The following is a 19,437-nucleotide window of genomic DNA, read 5'->3' on the forward strand; positions in this document are numbered from 1 at the left end:
TGTCTTCATACACAACATTCTAGAGGAAAAGTGCGCGTATACGTGCACACTCTCTCTCTCTCACACACACAGACAGACCCCATTTACACAAACACACAGACCCACAATGGCACCAAAAGGAATTTAAGCACGTTTATTTCCCCTGATAAAGAAATGAACATGACTGAAAAGACACATGGAGCTCCTCCTCATAGAATACTGCTGTTTGTCATCTGTACAACATTGGACAAAGCCTAAATTCTCCATGCAGAGGACAAAAAAAAAAAACAACAAAAAACAAAAAAAAAAAAAAAGGCTTTAAAGTCTTGGAAGCTGGTACTTTATACAGAACCTACAGTTAAAATGTACACACCATACCAAACAGATCTGTTGAGAAAAGCAGAATGCCCTGTTATTATTCTCAACCCGTCACAGATGTTAATGCAATTCACACAAACAAGCGCACGCATACACACACTCTCTTTCCCCTTTCTCCATTTACTTTCAACAAAGTCCCTCGCTTTTCGTCGGCACAAAATGATTCCCACGCCAATAACTGTTTTTCATTCTATTCCTTCTTTTTGAATCGATCAAAAATGGCGTCACTTCCTGATTTACGATTGCCGTTTTTCGGGGTGAACTTCCGGTTCTGAGTGTCTCGCACCTTCTCTCTCATCTCCTGTTCCTTTTCTTTCTTCCCAAGCTTCTGTGCAGAAGAAAAATCAATCGACTATCAACAAAGCTATCATTTTTTTTTCCCAAAAGTATTTTTTGAATTTACAAGTCAAGCACTTTACAGGCATGACAGAAATATTTGTGACGGCACAATGCTATGGGTTGTTCTTAAGCAGACGAATATGGACAAAGGTTTGATCAAGTTTTGTATAGTTTCTACATAGAAGCAATACAGCAGAGAGGAACCTGCACACACACACACATATGCGGACAAAGCAAGCCTTAAGGGATGCCCTAAGGATCTTCGACACGCAATATTGAAATGTACTCACTTTATGTGTTGGCACCTGCTTCTGCCCACTATGAGAAGGCTGGCTGCTAATTTCCGTGACTTTGGTACTCAGGTTAATCATTTCTGGTGGGATCTGAAATTGTTAGTGAAAAGTGCTGCTCACATCATCTTTCTTCATAAACCTGGATCTTTCATTTATACACTAACTGCTCTTGTCTGTTAAGTGCATTAGTCTGTTGTAATGTAGGTACTCCAATGGAAACTAAATTTGTTTTCCAAATACACTTTTGACCATACCTTGTAAATACTATTTATGACATCTCAAGCTATTCAATACGGTATATGTGATCTACTATTTGATAATAAAGGAACTGAATAATAGGATGCAGATTTAGTCAAGTTAGATAAACATCATCACCATTATACTATATAACTCATGGACTTCTCTTTATATTTTTGTGCTGCTGCTATCAACATGTAATAGATGAACAACAACAATTTCAAAATCACACTTACCTTGTCCAGCAACATTCTGACTTCTGCATTTGCCCGCTGTTTCTTTGTTGCATATGGATTCACCTCCAAGGCATCAATGTTAGCTTCACCAGACCCTGCAGAGACCAGCATAAAGTTTATCTTCACCTACCTTCTTAACTTGTATTTATATTCTTACATTTACTACAAAAAAAACTTGTTCCAGTTCCACAACCAGTAATTGTTGCTTTTTAATTTTATGAATCACAAATATTACATTCTTGTCACCCACCCCACTCCTTTTGTGCAAGTGTAAAAGCTAAACATGCAAATCAGTTACCTGGTACTATCAAGGAAGAGAATCCCTTCAGATGACCCACACCAAGCACATCCTCAAAGGGACAAAACTGCACCCGCTGCACTGCTCCAGAGCATAAGTGGTTTAGGAAAGGCCCCTCAGAGTTTTGTAAGATGTCATTGTACATCTGTGGATCAGTTATGACTATAGTTTATGACTAAAAGTAATTATAATTACATTTAGAAGATAAAACACTTTTCCTGCCAATGAAATAAAAAGATATATAAAGGATAAATAAAATTGTATGGCTAAAATTAACAGAATAGAAGTCTTGATTTAAGACATATTCTATTGTACATTTACCATAAACAGTGATCTGAAAAAATTGTCTACTCTAAATCAAGCCTTAGCAAAATGTTAACATTTATAAAAAGTTAGCTATAACTGATTAAGGGCATCTGATATATGTCCTGTAATTATTCTAGGTAATGCACACACTTTAACATCACTCTGATGGTTCCGTTGTTGAAATTCAGATTTGAAGGAGAAGGGGTTAAAAAAATAAGAAAGAAAAGCTTTACAAACAACTCAATTTTCTCACTTGTACTAGGCTACCAGTAGACAAAGCAAGACATCCTCTCTGGCTGAATGCTATAGACTTGGCACCAATGGACAATTTGTAACTGTGAAGCATTTTATAGGTCCGAAGGTCCCAAAGACGCAGCTTGCGGTCTATGGCTGACGTGGCCATATAGCTGCACATAATTCAGGCTTTCTATTTATAATCACAGTAAAACAAATCAGCATACCAGTTTCATAAACTTTCCTACATTCTTGTCTTCTGTTTGGGACTGCAAGTGTTGGCAAAACCTGCACTTAAAAATTGTTTTGGAAAATGTTGTTTTGCATTAAAAAATATGCTTTGTTCAAGATTTCTCTTATGCCAAAACTAACAGCATAAAATTATTTTCATAATGTAGACATGATTTGTCCTGTTAATGAATACTTACTTTCCGGTATTGTCCACAGCAACAGATGTCACGCCAGATTTATGACAAAGCATTTTGACAAGAGAACCTTTTACATTAGGTGACCACATTGTTACTGTTCCTAGAGAAGAAACAGAACAAAATAAAAGCTCAAATATCACATGCTATTTTACACTTCTTTTGTACAAGAAAAAATGCATTCTTAGTACCTTAAAACTCATATAAATATATAACACAATACAAGCCAAGCTGATCCAAATCTAAAAAATTATGGATTTCAACTTTGGTTTTAAAGATTGTTAAAGTTAACCTTTTATATTGCCCTAACCTGGCATATACCTATGACATTCATAGATGAATGAAGCTTCAGATATACCTGAGAAGTGGCCTAGGTGAATGATGGCATTTGCTGGATTCTGGCACATCACATTCAGCCTACCCATTCCAGTGTTGTACCCAGAAACCTTTGTTCCCATTGATACGTCTGTGTATGCCATGTATCCTTTTGCATTCTGGAAGATGATGATTATCATTCATAATGTTGTCTACCACAGGTTTATTTTTGCTTTTCTTTCTCATATTCCAAAAATACAGGTACACAGTTATCTTACAAAGAGTATCATTTTAATTATTTAACAAAATTAATGAGTTGTCCTTTAACGCAATTTTTGTAAAGTGCCAGTTTCAGCAGGGCTTGAACATTTCCTGTTGACCAAAAGCTAGACTTACTGTTATCATAAAAAGTTTATACACAAGAACTATCTGTTGTTCTAATGAATGAACTTTTACAATTAAAAGGAGGGATCAATTTCTTACAGAAATATCTTATAATTAATTTTGTTCTCTGATATGATTGAGTAAAAGTTTTCTGATTATTAGATGTGTAAATACAGGGTTAGTGGTGGAGCACAAAGAAAGTGAAAACTTTTTTTAAAATTTCACATACTGCTGTGCACAGAAGAAAATGATAAGGCAGAAACTCCATGTTCAGTACAGAATCCAGGTCAGTAAGTGCATGCAGTTCGATTCCCTGGTTGTCGTATATATAAACACCACTTTTCTGTGCTGCAGCCAGCAGAGTCTCCTGGTGCAGCCACCTGTGAAAATGTTTCAAATTTCATATCTACTGGCATATATTGAAAACCTGATTAACTTTTTTAGAATACACTTTTCGTCTTTAAAAAAAAATCAGCTACTACATTATAGATTTGACTATCTATCGTCAACATAACAGAAGAAAAGTATTCACACCACTGTTACCCCCTACACAAACCCACTGGTGACTCTTACCTCACATCATGTACTGTTTCCATAGCGTTGAACTCACACAGCAGCCTTTTTGTCTGCCAATCAAAAGCTGCCATGTGGCCTTTAGCACCTCCAAGCAGCATGTGCCTATGCAAAAGAAATGAAAAGCAAGATAATGGTGATGTATAGCAAACTGATGAACAGACAGTGCTCATTGGAAAGTTCTTTGTACTGATGTTGGGTACAGAGTCATCAAAGATCCCCCAAAATAATAATGACCATGAGGATGATAATGAAAATGCCACCAATGACAATGTTGTTAGCAGTCATGATAATATTCCTACCTGCCATTGCGTGAATAGTTGATGTTGTATGGTCCAAACTGTGGAAGGTTGAGCTCAAAATACTGCAAGAAGTGGAAACATCATATTTGTAAAAACAAAACACAACAACAACAACAACAACAACAACAACAACAACACCACCAGGGAAAAAGAACTTGAAGACAATGTTGCTGTAATCTATGTGTGCATGTGAACACCAGGTAAATGGCCCTCTAGTTTCAAACTGACCTTCGTAGCACTTGTGACATCCACACTTTTGGCAATCTCATGCTGTGACAGACGAGAGGCATCCTCGCCCTCCTCAACCTCTAGGAACCTGTAACAAGCGTATTATTTGATATTGCGAACACTGATAACCAATTACAAACTTTGAAAAATATTTTAAAATAAACACTCAAGTATTGTCTATAAAAGATGTCATTTCTAATTAGTTAATCTTAGAGAATGTTATTATTCATAAGATTTTCCAAATAATATCAAAATCTGTTACAAAAAGCAGCAAAAGAAAATCAAGTAGCTTTCAATGAATGGAACTACCAAAGCAATATTTCCATTTAGCAGGGACTAACACATACCCTGCATCATCATTTAGTTGTTCTGCTTTAGCTGCTTGTATCTGGGCAAAATGGCTGTCTTCTTTAATGTGTTTGAGAACAGTAGCACCCAGGCCTTTGCGTGGTACCTGAAATATGTTGGCCCAGCCAGTATTTATTGTAAGATGACATGCAGTGCCAAATAAAAACTGCATTAAGATTAAACAATGAGTATAAGAGAAATTGAAAACACGACATACACTTGCATTTTTAATCTTTTTAACACATTTCCTTTCAAAGGATGAATTTAGCTATCCTCACCTGAATACTTCCTGCTCCATGATCATATTTTACCATTTTCTCCTTGGGAACAGGAGCATCGTCTGGATAAGGATCAACCTATAACCAAATAAATGTAGCAGATTGTATTTCCTGCTCACATCCTTCACATACATTCTCTTTTCTAATTTACCCCATTCTCAGTCTCAAATAAATCAGTTCTAAATGAGCACACTAAATAATAGTAATTCAAAATCAGAAAAGAGAAAATAGAGAAAACAGCATAAAATGCAATGTAATACTTAGCATGAGAACTGGACATGAGAAAATTTTTCTAAAAATCAGCTGAAATTTAAGATACATGGCCTGTCATGGCACTGTCTAACCCAGAGTTGGGGAACAAAATCCTTTGATCTGGCCCAGCCAAGCCAACCGCAGGTGAAACTTGAAGTTCAATAAATCTATAAGCTTGTTTTATAGTGACATAAATTGATATATCAAGCAAATCATAATTCTAACATAAATTTCGAGGACAAGCAAGAAATGTCCATTACAGTACAGAGAGGATACATACAAATACATGACGCAACAGACATATGCCTCTGGTGGGCTGTGGCCTACATGGATGATTTTAGAGAATTATGTGTGCATGTGACATTCACCCCAAGATGATGGTAGACCACTTCTGGTTTCGTGTCGGCCATTGATATGTGTAGGGTTCTTTGATATGTTAGCTCTTACAATTAAAACAAAAATGATTGTCAACGTTGCTGTGTACCTCAGTGTAAAGTTCAGGCCTCCAAATGTTCAATGTTATCTTTTCATGAATTTCCAAAGGATAAGCAATTGATAAAGCTCTGGGTGGTAAAAATTCGTTTGGTTTTATTAGTCTATTTGTGCATGTGCATGCACATCTGTGTGTGTATAATTTGTGAAGATACTTCATAAATGACATTAACTCCTCCATCAGTAATAAAGATAAAAAGGCAGTTGTGATGATGGTGACTTTGCTGTATCTTTATTTTTTTTTTCTAAGGGGTATAACTACTGACTGTGTCTATTCTTTCAATTCCCAGACTCTTTGGCACAGAGCAGTGAGGGCATTTGTTCTTTCCTCCCCACCACCCTACTTGACCAGCTCAGCTGGGGCATTATCAACACTGGGCAACTTGTTGATGTTCAATTATGCAGTAGTCTAGCTAGTACTGGTATAATTAGTTTACAGCTATTCAAGTTACTTTATTGTTTTCTGGGATAAATAGGAATTTATATTGTACTAGAGAGCATGAATACATGCATTATTTATGTTCTTCTGGCTACATAGACAAATTAATGCTTTCGCAATTTTTAATTGTTGTATGGGTGGCAGGACTGTACCTTTGAGGGGATTCCAATATAAAAAATAATAATAAGACTTTTTCGTGAAGAAGGTAATGTAAGCTGTAACTAAACATTGCACTAGAAATAATTGATACATGCAAAACACAAAGGTACCAACAAACAATCAAGAAAAACAACTCACATCTCGAAATCCATGTTTCCACTGTGCAAATCTTTTCTTTGCTGCTCCTTGGGAGAAGCGTTCAAGATTAGGGGTGATTTCCACCACCTGTGAGGGGGCATCTTTTGCCCCATCTTTCTGTGTCGCCTCTTCTGCTTGTGAGTTGTAGTACCTTTGCTGCAGCTGCCGTTTGACTTTATGATGCTTCTGCAATAACATACACAGTATGTGTGTTCATTTTGAAGATTTCCTCCCAAAAAAAAGGATAATTTAGCACACATGCAAATATATGCATGAACACACACACACACACACACCATAAAGATGAAAGTTTTAACGCTGACATGAAGATTAAGCACATGTAAAGACATGTCATTATATACTACCAAGAGTGCACAGACACACACACAATAAAGGTGAAAATTTTAAAGTTGACCAGAAGATTAAGCACATTTAAATGCATAATATCAAAAGTCATGACTCTCCTATATCAAGCATTTCACTCCAATTTATTAAGACTGGTAAAAAATGTGTTTTTCTGCAGCACTGTCTGCCACGAAATCACCATTTCTAGTATAAACCTTTTCATGGCACCTCTGACACCAGATAAAGACACAACACTTGGGTAGTCACAGTCCCCCACTTTGGTCATTAATTTACCACTTGCTAATTACATTCTTTTTATTCCAGGTTCATCTCTTAAATTAGTTCTAGGAAAAAACTTCCTTTTGCATTAATCACAAGTTTAACAAGAACAAATCAGTTACATAAAAAAATCAAGTTTATTTAAAGAGAATTACTGATTGTAACATCAGATAAAAAGATATAAAATATAATTAGTAGTTTTCGTTTTACCATTAGAAAAGGAACACTCACATAGCCACATTAGCTGCACAGTGGGTGTTAAGCATAATGGAGGTATGTTCTATTTACTTCTCATGCGGCATGTTTCGTAGATTGAAAAAAAAAGTGTGCTAGGAAATGTGATATTATTATTGTGTGGTTGATGTCGCAGCTGCGGCATAAACTTAACAACTCATGCAGATGCACTTCTTAAGCACATTTATCACAAATGCTTTCGAGCAAAGCGAAACAGACAAAAGTGTGTTACTCCCATTATACACTGTAGTCCTTGGAATCCTTGTACTTAAAGTATTCGTTAAAAAAAATGTTACTTGAAAGAAAGAGAGAGCAAGAAGAAAAAAGTAGATCAAAAACGATTGGTAGAGCGAGGTGGTATTCGCAGGTGAGAAACTAGAATGTTGCTAAAACCCTGTCCACACCTTGCTTCTTGCTCCTGCTGCTCCGCATGAAGAAAGTACATCTGACCTGATACAGCAAGTCTTCTCCTCACCTGCTGCCTCTCTTTCTCCTTCTCTCTCTCACATACACACGTGTGCACACACAAACACACATACATACACGCACGCACATAAGAAAAGAGAGCATCTACTTCCGGGCAGTAAGGCTCAGTATGGAGTGGTGGAGGGAGAAACTTTATTCTTCCATACTTAATCATTGTAATAAGTGCAGCTCACTCTTCTCCAGCCATCACTTTTCATTTCACACACTCTTGAGAGTAGGACTGAGAAAGTTGGCGTGCATACAAAACCAGCACTCATGTTCCTACAACTACTTTTTCTTAAGCTGACACTAAACCAGACTGCCCTCAGGACATGAATTAAATGTATAATTGCATGACTGAGGCTGTTAACAAACCTGCACTGCGCAGTCACTGGCAATTTTTCTGATCTCTAAAATGCTCATCGGGGTGGTGGGTGGGGAGGGCTGCACAGTTCCACACCCTTATTTATCGAAAAAGAAAGCCTGACATGTATGCCGCAGGCAAAATCAGCCACCCATCTCCTTTCTCCAAACAAGTGGGGCAAACTTTCATGTGCGTGCACGCCCGCTAAAGTACGGCATGACCGGTGAACGACCTCAGTAAAAATAGTCAGGTGGTGATTTGCGAGGCAAATATTTGCAACTGATTTGACAAACGTACAACGCATACACATCTGAGTGAAAAACATTCTATGGATATTAAGACGTTCGCCATTGACCGAGACACTGAACACGTGTCACCAGTCTGTCGAAAATGAAGAGAATGTTGTTCAAAATGTGTGAGGATGGAATGCAACCTTTATGCCATCTGTGCGCACAGTCGTACGAGTTCACGAACGCGTATGTGTGAGAGAGAGAGACAAATCTTTATTTACGACGGCAACAGTAAATAATCAAAAGTTATGCTTTTTTACATAAAGCACTGGGACTAAGTAGCTAAAATAAATAAAAACATTAATTAAAAACAAGGCAACAAAAAACATAAATTATGATATGTAGAAACACGGTGGTTGATATCTAAAACTGACATTTTTTAGTGTTGTTGTTGTTGTTTCTGGCTAGAGAGGTGTTACATGTGTTACATATTTGTTTTGTCGGTGTGAGTGTAGATGATTAAGCTAGATAGCAAGCCTCTGCAGGTAATCACAGGGTTTGGAAAAGGCGTTGTGGAAGTCCCACTTTGAACTTGTACAGACTGGATTCTGTTCTTTGAACATCAGAGGGAAGGTTGTTCCAAAGACTACGACTAGAATATTTCAGGCTCGTCTTGAATAGGTCAATTCTCTGTATAGGAATGCTGAGCTTGAGAGAAATGTTAAGGACGAGCATACTTTTGTTGACTTTTAGTCTGGTTAGTAGTAGAGCCCCTAGAGACAGAGTATCATGAGGGAGAGACTCTAGACTAGTGTGAAGGTCTAAGAGGCAACAAAAAAGAAGTGACAGCAAAGGACAGAGACAAAACGGGACAAAAAGACAATGACAATAAGAAAGCCTAGTTTTCATGTCGTTGGTAGACAAAACAACAGCTAAGCATGAATAGAAATCACTTGTCTTTCGCCTTAAACTTTTGACAACAGCCTGTCACAAAACCGAATTAAAAAAAAAAAAGCAAAAAAAAACAAAAACGGAAGAGCTTGACTAGCATTTTAAAGTTCACGACCACCGACGTGTAGCGGGGAACTAGGATAGAGGCACTTTACGAGGCCAGGTACTGGGGTCGGTAGCATAGCTGCGGCTAGCTTACATAGACCACATCACAAACAAGCCTCGAAGCTCAGCATCACAGCCACATAACCGGTGTTAAAATTCGGGATCACGTGTACTGTTCGTTGGAGGCCTTTCCTCGCACACCAGCGACAGCTGCCGCGACTGAGACATGGTCTACATTCTATATATGGACGGCGCCTCCATGACGATCGTTACAACACTCATTGCCACTCGCTGGGCCAATTTCTCGAAAGGCTATGAAATCATCTTGAGGTCATTCTTTGTTGTGACTGTCATCACCACACTCGTGATGGTCCCCTACCCAACTCTTCAAACAATTATGTAAGGGAAAAGATTGAAAGTTTCGGGGTCGCGCGCAACTTCTACAACTGCTCATGCATGACGGTCAGGACAAAAAAAGAGGAAATTATAAACTGTCGAAATATCTCCTGTCAAAAGCACTTTTAGAGAACTGTGATAAACAATGTCCGTTTGCATTTCATTATGAGCATTTGGCAAGTACTTCTTCACTTTCGTGCATATGACAACATGGTATTCATTATTTGGTTTAGGTTGACAGTCCCGATGCAATTTTATATCTTTCTGCAGTGACACTGTGTTTAATCAGAATGAAAAGTATGCCTACATAAGTATGTAAACGCATGTCTGAACAGCGAATATGTGGCAGGGAACTGGGCTTGAAGTTGGGTGTGATCTAAATTTGTCAACGACCGTGTATCAAATACTTAAGTTTTTATTTCCTTTCGTTTTGTTATTTTAACATTCAGTTGTTGTGCTCTGTGCTGTGACATGTCGACGTTTCTAATACCTTGAGCTGAGAATGAGTACAGATCACCATAATTTAAATTGCTGGAGCTTATTTTCGTAGCCTTGGTTATTAGACTATCAGGAAAATACACTGCTATGTTAAAATAAAATTTAGAAATGGACTATAAATATGTTTTAATCGAGGTTCCCTACTGCGATCTGTACCTATTTCAGACGAAATTCAAACCCTGTTTTGGATAGTTTCCCTGTCATAACCCCATCGTGTTATACCTTGCCAGAATGCCCGGAGTCTGTATGTTCAACTTCTTTAAAGAACGATTCAAATATTATGATGGGGACGAGGGTGAGCCAACTTGTCCTTCTCTTGGTCAGTCAGCATGTAGTGATCCAGATTTGCCCTGTGGTTCAGGGTTAGGGTTAGGGTTCATCAACCCCACATAAAATAACACAGAAAGAACTAGATGACCTGTTCGTGATTTGGACTTATCCAAGAACAAGGCAGAATTCCTACGTTTAATACTCCAAAAATGGAGCAATGGAAACCATCTTCCATTTCTTCCAGTAGCACCTGCTGTCCACATGAAGGAGACTTAAGATAACTTAAAGCCGCCACTGAATTCCATTGAGTATAACAAGTACAGCTGGCACCTCTGTGGTTATTTGAAGATAGTTCCCCTTTTAAAGGGACTGCAGCAGGGATATACAAAATACTGCTTATGTGCTTCTTATGTGAGTAGGATAGCCGAGCAAGGGAAATGCATTACTTGCGGAAGGAATGGACTCGCAAAACTGTAGCAGTTGGGGAGAAGAATACCCAGCACCAGCTCTGGTCGAGGCTCACAAAATGCTGCTACCACCCCTTCACATCAAACTAGATATGATGAAGAGCTTCGTGAAAGCCATGGACCGGACTTTGCCAGCTTTCCGATACCTGCATAAAAAAAAATTCCCTGGACTCAGCTAGTCAAAGATTTTAGATGGAGTTTCTGTGGGTCCTCAGATTCGAGAGCTCTTCAAAGATGAGCGGTTCCACAACTTGCTGCAAGCTGATGTGAAACAAGCATGGAATGCTTTTCGCCTAGTCTATAAACTTTCTCGGGAATGTTAGAGGCAGAAAACTACAAGGAACTAGTAGAAGACATGAAGAAACTTGGCTGCAATAGGTCTCTAAAGATCCACTTCATTACCACCTGGACTTCATTCTTGACAACTGTGGTATGGTTAGTGATGAACATGGCGAACGTTTTCATCAAGATATCGGAACAATGAAAAAAAAAGATGAAAATTCTCCACTACCATGCTGACTGACTACTGCTGCACACTCCTCAGAGATGATCCCGAACAGCTGTACAAGAGACAGGCAAAGAACTAGTCGTAGTCTATGACTTGATTTTTGTACAGGTGTTAACCAGAGGTCAATTACTATTAGCATGCACTTCGTAATGTTCACAATAATGATTGCATATTACAAAAAAAGCTACTTTTGCATTTTGAGTACATAAAAATTGATATGAGTTTTATTTCAGTAGCATGACTCTGTGCCAGCTTATTTATTATTTAGAAAAATTTGTTGACCAGAGCTATTTTTATTTTGTTTTTTTCATCTTTGCGATATGCTGCTTTGTTTCGGGAATCCTTCACCTTTTACCTTTTCGGAGGCTGGGTTTTCAGACGTCGAAACGGCGGAGTCAGGGAACTGCTCGTGGACAACAGTTCCCTGCTCACATGCCAAGCGAGTCGCCGACTCACTTCCTGAACTGTGTAACGCTGTGGTCGGCAGCTGTGACGTCGATGTCAACTGCTGTAACGCGGTCGTCGACGGCGGTAACCCTGTCGTCGACAGCTGTGTGGTCGACGTCGACTGTTTTAACGCCGGTGATGGTGGCTGTCGCATAACTGAAGTCTGTTCTTTAAACGATTGTTCCGCCACAGAAGACGACAGCATCCCAGAAACTTGTCGACAAGGCTGCGTGGCCTTGCCCCAAGTGTTCTTGTTCATGCCACTTAACCTTCGACCCTCGTGCTTGTCAGCAAAGCCACGAGGTGAGCTCACAGGTGGGACACTCTGCACCAGGTGTCTCTTGACTAAAGAGTCCTTGTCATTTCTCTGGACCTCGTACTCGTAAACACACCGCACGATGGTGTTGTCGATAAAATCGCCGAGGCTTCCTTCGATTGCCTCCATCGCTGCGGCGGCCATGGACATCGTGGTAAAAGGTAGGGCAATCTTTATAACGTCAGGAGACGAGGGCTGTAACAGAAATATTACCTGTGTCAATGCTGATATAACAACAGCGTCCTCTTTATTCTCCTTTTTTATTATTTTTATTTACTGTCACGTGACTGACACGGTAAAGGTCTATAATTTCAAGGCTGGCTTATTTTTTTAACCGCTGTGCCTTTTGGCTGAGCCTCCATAAAAGTTCCCCCATAAAACAGGACAAGATCATTTTTAAATGCTGCATAATTATGCAGTGTCAGTCCAAACTTAATTACAGTGACTGCAACAGGAAGACTTCTTTGTCAATAGAATCTGTTAACTAAACTTTGCATGAAAATATCTTAATAAGAACGTATTTAAATTATAAAGTTATAAATAACAAAAAAAAAAAAAATTAGTATGAATCCCCTCGTTAACATATGCCTAACATATAGCCCTTCTCAAACGCACAGCTGCGTCCGTTGTTTGACCGTAATATGCTGCTGCAAATCAGGAATTTTAGACAGCGGAGAACACAATAAAAAATGTGTTTGTTTTGATGGTGAGTTTCTGTTTATCCCCCTCCCACCTTCTACACACTTCTTGAGTCTTGGGGTCATCATGCGTAAACATAATGAAAAAATGTTGCTCTTAATGACCTCAAGCCCCTAGTTTACACTGTGTAGTAATCTGCTTCAAATACAATACAACTTTATTGATCCCAATTCACGATCGATACAGTCTTTGATCTGACCTTTTGACACGAGGTAAAATCAAGGCGTGACTTGAGTCGCGTGTACGTGCGTTCACTTTTTTAAATACAAAATAATGATTCCTCTGCAGCTGAGCCCCCGTTATGAGAGATCCCATATGGTATATCCCGGGAGGAGGGGGGACCGTTATCTGTTATCCTACATCTGGTTTCTAGAGAGACAAAAGGAGACATACCAACACTCACCTGTTATCAAGAGTAGGCCGAATCACTCCTGCCTGCAACGCTCGGCGACTCCTCGCACACAGCCACGTGTGCAGCTGAACAGAATCATGACGGGAAGCCTAACAAAAATCCTCTTTGAAGTCGTCTCCGACTCGGTTTTAGCGATGCATCAATGTGCATGCAGCATGCGACGAGCGCTTGACGCAAAGCGTCGACAAGCAGGAATGATGAGTGAGCGAACGTGAGGGAGAAACGTGCTGGAAGCCGCACACACGCACCCACTGCCTGCCGCGCAGCCCAGCGGGAGTACAGGGGCGACAGACAGCTTGGCTGGCAAAAATAGACGAACATGAGCTTACTTTTTGACCTCCGTTTGTGACGAGAGCTTTATCTCTTTGTTCGAGTCGTTTTCTTGAATGAAAACACTGCACTTATTCACACGGTGAACGCACAAACGTGTGTGTGTCCGTGCGCGTGCATATCTCTCTCTCACACACACATATATTTATGCAGCGTGTTGAATGTTCTCGCTGTGTGTGAGAGAGAGATATGCACTACATATGCATCTATATATGTATATGCAGTGTGTTGAATTCTCTCATAGTGTGTGTGCATATGAGAAAGAGGAAAAATGAGAACTGAATACCAACACTTTAATTTGGATCTACCACAAAGTCAACTGGTGATTAAATATGGCACTGCAAAAAATTACAAATAATAAAAATACTTCATCCCTATGTTGTGCATGTGCTGGATATGCCTGTGAACCTGATACAGCAATAAGAAGCTGTGACTAACCATCTCATAGCTGGCTTATTTCACAGATATAATTATAGTTCCGTCTTACTCTGAAGCATAATGAAGCAGCACAGCATTATCTTGCAATGAGTGAAGTGTAACACGCAGGCTGCTATGTCAAATTTGGGCTACTCACTGACATATAATGGTGAAACACAAAGCTAAACGAGGAGGGGGAAGGATTGGTGTTTTAGGCAACTAAGGCTATATCAAGGCAGCAAGCCCTCAAAACAGATGCTACATATAGAGCTAGAACAGCATGTTCAAGACGAGCGCTGAACCCAGGACAGCCAACCCTAACTGTATTGGTGACAAGCGCTAATTGTTGCGCCACCAGACTGCCCTGGATAAAGTGGGAAGAAAGGGACATACCCAAAATTACTAATAACTTATCATTTCAACAGCAATGCAAAGTACAATAAAGAATGTTAACATCCTTGTCAATGTATATTAAAAATTTAATGAACCTTTAATATATCAGGACAATAATTTAACGCTGTGGATGATGGCTTTTCAAAGCAACTCTGATAACAGAATGATGGCAAGATAAAGAAAGATAAGCGTGTCACTGTAACACTTTTCCCCTGCTTATCTCCCATTCACACAGCTGATGGTTCACCCAGTTAAAAAAAAAAAAACTACACACCTCTTCTGACAGAGATAAGAGAATATTGAAACACCAAAAGGTTAGTGTCACAATCTGTAGACGTCCAGTTCACGATAAACACAGAAAATGATACAAGCCAAAATGCATATAAAATAATAATAAATTTATTTTTGTGTAATATACCACACAGAAAAGAGTCTTTTTCCTGCTAACAACAAAACAAGAAGTCTCACAGGCATGTTCCCTGGAATGTCGAAGAAGAAGAACTGTGTTCTAACACAGCATTAGTGTCAATCTTTCAGCATTAGTCAAGTTTATGAAGAATGAATGGTGAAAACTGTACAATAAAACTTCAGAAGAAAATAAATGGGGGGGGGGGGGAATTGGTGTTTTACGCCGTGCAGCAAAATTGGCTATAAAATCAGGCAAGCAGCCAGCAGTAAACAAATGCCACGTGCAGAAAAAAAGAAAGAGGAATGGGGCAGCCACCTTCAAGACTGTATTGGTGACAGGCGCTAACAGCGCTAAAACCGTCATGCAAGCACCGAAAGCTCAAAATAAATGGGGTCCATTTTCATTGAAATTGGGGAAAGGAATAAATGATTTTAAAAAATTGAGCAAACCAAAATTTTTTTCTGAAATTGAAGCTATGTATGTACTTATCCTTCCATTCCTAGCAAGGTGCTGACCAGAATCATCCTGGAGAGACTAAAGCAGCGGTTCTTTTACTTGTGACGCCCCCCTAACGAACAAAGGTACGTCTGCGCGCCCCCCTTAGCCAGCAATGTAAGCTAATTTCACTAATACCGGTATAAGAAACTTTAAAAAAATGACCACCTTCGCGCCCCCCTTGTAAGCATGTCGTGCCCCACAGGTTGAGAACCACTGGACTAAAGCATGCCCTAGACAAGAGACTGAGGCAAAAACTGGCAGGCTTTCTGCAGGGAAAATCATGCACAGACCAAATTGCTACACTTCGAAATATTATCAAACAGTCCATCGAATGGCAGTCGCCACTATGCATAACTTTTGTGGATTTTGAGAAGGCCTTTGAATCCGTAGACAGGGAAACCATTTGGAAACTGATGTAGCACTACGGATTTCCACCAAATTTCATTGCCATCATCCAACAGCTATATGAGGACTCGACATGCCATGTGATCCACAAAGAAAGTTGACTTACCCCTTCGCAGTGAGGACTGGAGTGAGGCAAGGTTGTATATGTTCTCACCGACAATCTTCAAGGTCGTCATAGACTGAATCATGAGGAGAACAACCTCTAACAGCAACACAGGCGTTCAGTGGACCTTTGCCAGGCAACTTGAGGATCTCGACTTTGCAGATGACATCAGCCTGGTGTCCCACAAGCAACAACACGAACAGGTAAAGCTCAGTTGGCTCGCAGAAGAAGCAGTGATGACTGGCCTGATCATCAACATCAAGAAGACAGAGGTAATGCTGGTCAACAACAAGCAAGATTGCCCCACTCCAACTACATGGAGAATGTATTACAGAGTCTGGCCGTTTCACCTACCTTGGCAGCATAGTCAGCAAAGAGGGAGGTACAGATGAAGATGTGAGAAGACGAATAAACAAAGCCAGGTTTGCATTCCACAACCTACGACCTATCTAGAACTCCAGGGCTTTATCTTTACACACCAAGATCCGCATCTTTAACACAAATACTCCGCAGAGACAGCTGGCATGACATGGTCCCAACTGGAAAAGGATGCTCAGAACCAGGGTCCAATTGCAGGCAGCGGTTATGTCCCTATGATCCACTGGGGGTGAATAGGAACAAGAATGTACTTATCCTTAGTAAAATTCAGTAATGGTCACAGACACAGCATCGTTGAACCAGAGTTTATTATATTCATATGTGGAAATGCAGAAGTCTGCTATTTTGGAAGTCCAAGACCCAAGACTTGTTTTTGCCAAAGATGCAACCGCCTAATAAATCATGCTAACAAGAAAATGAAAGATGCAAAGTGAGGAAAATTATGGAAATTCTTATATTAGTCTTAATCAGGTAAAAGACTGACACTTTTACTAACGTGTCAAACGCTAAAACCTGGTTGTTAGTAAACTTATATCAATTTAGAGCAAACAGTTTTGTTGGATTTTCCTAAAATTATGCTTCACTTGATTGTTGTAAAATGTATACATTTTTTTATGTTTCTGCTTTGCAATTTTAGTTGTGTGTGTGTGAGTGAGAGAGAACTGAATTATTTATTTGATGGGTTGACGACCTTTCAAAGCAAGGCGTGGTATACATTTCATCATCGGCCTTAGAACATACACAGGCAGAAGATAAAAATTACATGAAGTGCATAAATACGTTCGTATCGTTTCAACCACTCATTGCATAGCACTTACACTCATGCCAACCATTCTTCGTTTGCCCTTTCTCTCTCTAACTTCCATATACAGATCGCGGGTATACACACACATATTATGTGCATTCGTGCAAACTCCACTCACATAGAAACCATTTTTCATTAGCCCTCTCTCTCATCTTCCACACCTACACCTACGCATGCACCCATGTGCTCACATACGCACATTATTAGGCCATCGACCCAAGCCTGCTGTCCATTTTGGCCAGTCCTGTGAGTCCAACCACATGGGGTCACAGTGTTTGTCCAGTACTTCCAACGTTCCCGTTGGGCTTATTTAAAGCATAAAAAATGAACATGGCTACATTTCTGATATTGTTTTCCCTCTAGACAACAACACAGTGAACGTCGTCTGCTGGTATGCCCACTGTTTATCAGGGGTGCGAGATACTTTGCCCTGATATCAACATAGTTTTGACACTGTAGCAGAAAATGGTCTTCATCTTTTGCTTTGTCTTGGCAAAAAGGGCAGTTTTGATCAAAGTGTTAGAATATCTGTAATTAATGTTTATTTTGCTAATTCCTAGTCTAAATCGTATTAGAGTATTTCTGAACTTTTTATGATTAATACTGAAAGATATTTTTCTGGTTCAAATTCCTTTTTAAACTGACTGTAGGTTGAGTCTAGTATATCACTAGTCTGCATTTTGTCTGACAATTTTTGTACAAAGTTGTCTTTCGGTCTTTGTTTGAGCTTTAAGATAAAAGCCCTGCCATCTCCTACCCCACCTTGTTCCCACACGTGCCTAAATCCGTAGTCACGGTGCAGAGTATCTTCTATTGTCTTTGCCCAAAGTAATCCTAAATTTAGCTGCATGTTATAAGCTTCGTTTGGGAATCTTGACCTGTCCATGGTATATAGTTTTGACCAGTATTTTACAGCTCTTATTATGCTATTGATATGCAGAGGGCATCTCCCACTCTTGCTGTATACCATATGGTTGGGAATTGTGTGTGAGAGAGACTGAAAGCGAGAGTATGCATGTCATTTTCTGTGTATGTGTTTCTTGTGTTTGTGTGTGTGCTGGGTACAAAGATTGTAAAGGGCATAAAGCCTTAGTGGGAATACACTGTATGAGTTACAACTAAAAGGGACAAAGCATTTTGGAAATGAGCCAGTCAAGCACTGTGATCATAGAAGAACTTCTAGGGCTTGATGGCAAGAAAATGTTTTCTGTACAATATTCATACTTTTTAGGTAATGCACACATCTTTAAGTTACCAGAATGACTAAACATACCTCTCAGCTGTACATTATCTTATCTATAATATAAAATAGATAGGTACACCCTAACCCAATGACCCACAGCAACAAGACAGGTGTACCTGTGAATCACAACAAATACAACAAATTTCTTAGTGAACAACTCAAGAATCTGGAAATGTGATAAAAAAACTAGTTTAAAATTCTACGAACAGGACCACAAAACTTTGAACAGTATTCTCAGAAATATAGCATGTAACAACTGTGAACATTAAATGGTACAAAATCCGACTCTGTTGTCGGCAAGTGTGGTTGTGTAACTAGCGTTTATCGCTGATGTTACAGTACGTGACTTTATCAAAACATTTTTTTTTTAATTATTATTTTTTTACTATGGCTATATTTACTATGAGAATGCATAGGAAAAAACTTTAGGTATAGGAATGAACGATTTTTCGGCTGCAGAATCAATTCTGTGATCGGACATTATATGGTTCAATGAAAGTAGTTTATTTCATGTCACAAGCTGGCAACTACCTTAATCTGCCATTGCTCAAATAACGAACGAAAGTCAACAGACGAGATGAAATAGTCTAGATCGTGGACGGCTAGAAATAAATTAACTTTTAAAAGTTCTCACCTTTTGTGGTTTCCCCTTCTCTTGTTTCTGATCACTCATTTTCGTCGGTTGAGATCCGGAATGATTAAAATTAATGAAAATAATAATAAACACACAGTCCTTAACTACACGTGTAGTTCAGCCAAGTCGTCTACATCCGGTCGTCAGACAAAATCCCAAACACTACGCGTTAGCGAAATATACAAAACTAATCCGACGTCTGG

The 19,437-nt window shown here is 39.3% G+C and overlaps 1 protein-coding gene across 4 annotated transcripts; it reads right to left on the reverse strand.

Moving 5' to 3' along the window:
- Positions 1-117: 117 nt before the first annotated feature.
- LOC112575814 (WD repeat-containing protein 46-like) lies at positions 118-19,392 on the reverse strand. Of its 4 annotated transcripts, none has more exons than XM_025257843.1 (16): positions 13,611-13,903; positions 12,101-12,703; positions 6,634-6,819; positions 5,154-5,231; positions 4,875-4,981; positions 4,528-4,615; positions 4,300-4,361; positions 3,998-4,102; positions 3,654-3,804; positions 3,084-3,219; positions 2,729-2,828; positions 2,320-2,473; positions 1,761-1,905; positions 1,463-1,557; positions 987-1,079; positions 118-685 (listed from the first exon to the last, which is right to left on the reverse strand). In XM_025257843.1, the coding sequence occupies exons 2-16, from the start codon at positions 12,656-12,658 to the stop codon at positions 548-550; spliced, it is 2,196 nt and encodes a 731-aa protein (XP_025113628.1). In that variant the 5' UTR covers positions 12,659-12,703; positions 13,611-13,903; the 3' UTR covers positions 118-547. The 4 variants fall into 4 exon arrangements, with proteins under 4 accessions (XP_025113628.1, XP_025113629.1, XP_025113630.1 ...); XM_025257844.1 differs by having other exon boundaries at positions 13,601-13,903; XM_025257845.1 differs by lacking the exons at positions 12,101-12,703; positions 13,611-13,903 and adding an exon at positions 19,235-19,392.
- Between the last annotated feature and the right edge of the window lie 45 nt (positions 19,393-19,437).

This window comes from Pomacea canaliculata, linkage group LG11 (assembly GCF_003073045.1).
Source record: "Pomacea canaliculata isolate SZHN2017 linkage group LG11, ASM307304v1, whole genome shotgun sequence".
NCBI lineage: Eukaryota > Metazoa > Mollusca > Gastropoda > Architaenioglossa > Ampullariidae > Pomacea > Pomacea canaliculata.